The sequence below is a fragment of the Rhinoderma darwinii genome, chromosome 1 (assembly GCF_050947455.1).
Source record: "Rhinoderma darwinii isolate aRhiDar2 chromosome 1, aRhiDar2.hap1, whole genome shotgun sequence".
Taxonomy (NCBI): Eukaryota; Metazoa; Chordata; class Amphibia; order Anura; family Rhinodermatidae; genus Rhinoderma; species Rhinoderma darwinii.
The window spans coordinates 635616927-635621493 of record NC_134687.1 but is presented as its reverse complement, the minus strand read 5'-3'; the positions used below and the strand labels follow the sequence as shown (position 1 = coordinate 635621493).

Here is a 4567-nt window from a genome sequence, read left to right as displayed (position 1 = left end):
ATCTAAGCAGTTAACTGCGATCCTGTCCATTTATCTCCAATCCTAGTCATTTGAGCAGGGTGTCAGCAGTAATATACAGCTGACACCTGCTGCGTATCTCCTTAACCCGCTTTATACTTCCCCTTCCGACTTTCACTGTACATATATAATGGATGTTGGGAAGGGGCTGAGATGCTTTTAATTGGGTTTAAAGACTTTTTTTGTTTAACTTTCGGGGTAATCCAGGTTTTGTGTCCCATAATTATTAAGAAGCACGTATTTCACATGTAATTATAGTACATACAAAGACATTTAAATGATTACCTGCACTCAGAGGCCACTTCACTAGGTCCGCCTAATTAGTACTTGATAGGACCCTCTTTCCCCTTAGAATAGCCTGAATTCTTAGTGGAATGATTGATATAACAAGGTGCTGGAAACCTTCATTACAGATTCTGATTGATAACCTCACTATGTCTATTCCACTAAGTCCTTAAGGTCAACCAGAGGGTTACATTGAGATCTGGTGTCTGTTCAGCCATTGGGATATACAGACCTTATTGTCATGTCCGTGAATTCAGCCTGAGATGTGTGCTTTTGTTATATGGCATGTTATCTTGTTAAATGTCGACTCTGGCCAAGATTAGATTGTCATTAAAATTGTATTAAAGCGATGCCAAACTGGTATTGAGGGGCCAAATATGTTGACCGAGGACAGGCTTGATTGCCAAACAAGGGTACGTAGCTGATAAGATTGAAAAAAGACACAGCTCCACCAGTCCAACCTAAAATTCTACCGTGTTGATCCAAAGGAAGGCAAAATCCCCAATGAGGCAGATTCCACTTGCCTTTATTAAGAGAACAATTCCTCACCGACTTCAAATATGGCAATCAAAATAAATCGCTGGGTCAACGTCCCATTTCCAGAATCTAGTACTCATAACTTGTAATGTTATATTTTTCAAGAAAGACATCAAGGTCCTTCCTAAACTTGCTCAACGAACCAACCATCACTACCTCCTGTGGCAGAAAGTTATAGTCTCACTGCTCTCACAGTAAAGAATCCCCATGTGTGTTGATGTTGAAACCTTTACTCCTGTAGACGTATAGGATTGCCCTTGTCCTTGTTACAGGCCTAGGTGTAAAAAGATCATTAGAAAGATCTGTATTGTTCAGGTTTTTTATAAACTGAATAACCCCAAGTTTGTTAACCTTTTTTTTGTACTGGAATCTACTCGTTCCCTTAATTTATCTTGGTTGCATTCTTCTGCGCCCGTTTTAGTTCAGCCATGTCATTCTTATACACAGGTGCCCAAAAATGTACACAATAGTGATTTCTGCAGAGGAAAATGATGTTCTTGTCATGAGCATCTATGCCTCTTTTGCTGCATCCCATTGTTTTACTATTTAATGCATAATTAAAAAAATTGTTTCCTTGTGCCTTTCAATTTGTTTTATTAAGTCAAGGTTTATGTAATAAATGCGGTGACTGAGTGTAGATAAGAATCCGGAACTTTGGCAATAAAGCATTTTAAAGTGTTTTTATAAGGCTGGAATCAGACATAATATTTTTGTGGCAGTTCTTGGTGCTGTTTTTTAGCCAAAGCCAGGGATGGACTAAATGGAGATGGATTATAAGTCTCAATGTCTGATCCACTTCTGACTTTGGCTCAACAAAACTGAGCAAAAAACTACTTTAAAAACTACATGTGTGTATGATAAATTTATAACATATCTGTCTGCTTTGGTTTGAAAAAAAATAAAATTACAAAATACATTTTTAATCCTAACAGAAAATCCCAGTAAGAACTCTGAGGAAAACATCATGTTCTCACTAAATTGTAAAGTAGAAGATAAAAAATATCCTGCCGCAATCTTCAGGAGAAAAACTCATTGCCCTTAATGTACACCCAGGACTTCATCATACAGATCTATCATATAATACCCCTAATTATGAGGAACCTTCTCCTGACCAATCACAAATTACCATCAGTACCGGACAAAGAGTGGGTAAAAGGTTTCAATGTGGTGAACAGTATACAAATAGCTCAGGACATTTTACGCAACAAATAATTTACACAGGGAAGAAGTCTTACTCCTGTTCAGAATGTGGGAAGTGCTTTACAGATAAATCACATCTTGTTAAGCATCAGAGAATTCACACAGGAGAGACGCCCTATTCATGTTTAGATTGTGAGAAATGTTTTAAATATAAATCAAGTCTTGTCAAACATCAGAGGATTCACACAAGAAATGAACCATATTCATGTACAATATGTGGGAAATGTTTTAAAAATAAATCACATCTTCTTAAACATGAGAGATGTCATACAGGAGAGAAACCATATCCATGTTCAGAATGTGGGAAGTGCTTTAAAGATAAATCAAGTCTTTCTATACACGAGAGAAGTCACACAGGAGAGAAACCATATTCATGTTCACTATGTGGGAAATGTTTTACAGATAAATCAAGTCTTGTTAAACATGAGAGAATTCACGCAGTAGAGAAACCATATCCATGTTCTGAATGTGGGAAGTGCTTTAAAGATAAATCAAGTCTCATTAAACATCAGAAAATTCACACAGGAGAGAATCCATTTTCATGTTCAGAATGTGGTAAATGTTTTAAAGATAAATCAAGTCTTGATATACATAAGAGAGGTCACACAGGGGAGAAGCCATATTCATGTTCTTTTTGTGGGAAATGTTTTACACAAAAATCAAGTCTTGTTAAACATCAGAGAATTCACACAGGGGAGAAGCCATACTCCTGTTTAGAATGTGGGAAATGTTTTTCAGATAAATCAAACCTTGTTATACATGAGAGAATTCACACAGGAGAGAAACCATATTCATGTTCAGAATGTGGGAAATGTTTTAAAAATAAATCAAGTCTTGATATACATAAGAGAAGTCACACAGGAGAGAAGCCGTATTCATGTTTAGATTGTGGGAAATGTTTTACACAAAAATCAAATATGGTTATACATGGGAGAATTCACACGTTGAAGAAGCCATATTCATGTTCTCTGTGTGGGAAATATTTTACACAAAAATCAAATCTTGTTTTACATGAGAGAATTCACACTGGAGAGAAGCCGTATTCCTGTTCAGAATGTGGGAAATGTTTTACAGATAAATCAAATCTTCTTAAACATCAGAGAATTCACAAGGGAGAAGCCATAATTTATATTCAGAATGTGGGAAATGAAATTATCTCCTAGTCCCCCTAACCTCTCACAGTTCCTCTTGTTCACTTTCAGCATTTGACCTAATTTCAGTGAGATCCTCTCTTTTGGCCCTGCTACCTGCATTAGCGATCCTATTCTCTCGCACCCAGTCCTGTCTGTCTCCCCAGTTGTCACTCACTACTCACCTAGCTAAACTATTTAGACCCTCTTTTCTGGGATCTTCCCCTCCTATATTAACCCCTTAAGTACCAAACATTTTTTTGTTTTGTTTTTCCCTCTGCGCCTTCCAGGAGTTATAAAAAAAACTGCTTACTTTTTTTTTTGCCGTCAACCTAGACGTAATAAGGCTTGTTTTCTTTTTTTGTTTTTTTTTTAAGTTGGATTTTCTAATAGCACCATTTAAAGTGCCATATAACTATTTTAAATTGGGACAGTATCAGGTATTTGAGATGCAGAAGGAAATGGCATATTTTTGAATTTTTTATGTTTAACAAATAATTTTAAGCTCCATCTTGTTTTTTTTTATCAATTCTGTTCTCTTTTTATATAGTGCTCAAATAAAGATCAAATCTTGATACATATGTTAAAAATAAAAGTTTACATGGTTTGCTTCTATATATTTTTTTACCCTTTCACCTATGACAGCACCCCTGGAGAGACATCCCATTCGCTGGACAGGAAGCCTGATGATATAAAAAAGGACACTCTTCTCCACACACCCAGTCAGGTTTCCTGTCCTCCGGATGGGATTGTCCTGTGGATCAAGACACTCTCTCTAGGATTGCAGACCCTCCAGCAGACACCCACCTGTGTTCCTGGAGGTATTCTGAAGGTATAAGTCTCTGGGAGCAATCAGTCTGGAGCTGGTATCCCTGTCCTCTCCCAGTCAGTGCTTCATCTACGGAGGTGGTAAGCTCTTGCCGCAGGGAGGGTCTCCTTTGGTGGAAGAGGCTTCTCCTGGGTTCCGGCCTGGCTCCAGTTTACAGAGAGGGAGCCAGGACTCATGTCCCAGCGTTCGGCCGCTTACGGCTCACTACAGTGACCACTTCCGGTTGCAGTGCACGTCACTACCGGCGGAGGTGATGCGCGGACTTCCCAGGAAGTGGTATTCCAGTGGCACAGTTAGGGAGTAGGGGCTACAGCACGCCATGGCCTCTGAGCCTCCCCAGCCAATCCTAGGCCTATTTTAGGCCTGAACCAAGATAGCTCCTTCTCCAACCAAGCAACCAGTATGGAAGCTCAAGGAGAAGCAGCATATTACATCTTTCTTAGGCCAGAGAGTGTCCCAGGAAAAAGTTGGACAAGACTCGCAACTGCTATGTTTTGTAGGACGCTAGCAGCTTCTTATCAGAAATGTTTATGCCAGTTATGTTTAGATATGATCCTGGCAGAAGAAT

At 38.8% G+C, this 4567-nt stretch overlaps 1 protein-coding gene across 1 annotated transcript; it reads left to right on the top strand.

Moving 5' to 3' along the window:
- Positions 1–1961: 1961 nt before the first annotated feature.
- On the top strand, positions 1962–3537 carry LOC142693378 (uncharacterized; the record flags this gene model as incomplete). The annotated part of the gene is made up of 1 exon (XM_075847607.1): positions 1962–3537. A coding segment is annotated over one exon (1242 nt), but the record flags the coding sequence as incomplete, so codon positions are not given.
- Positions 3538–4567: the final 1030 nt, after the last annotated feature.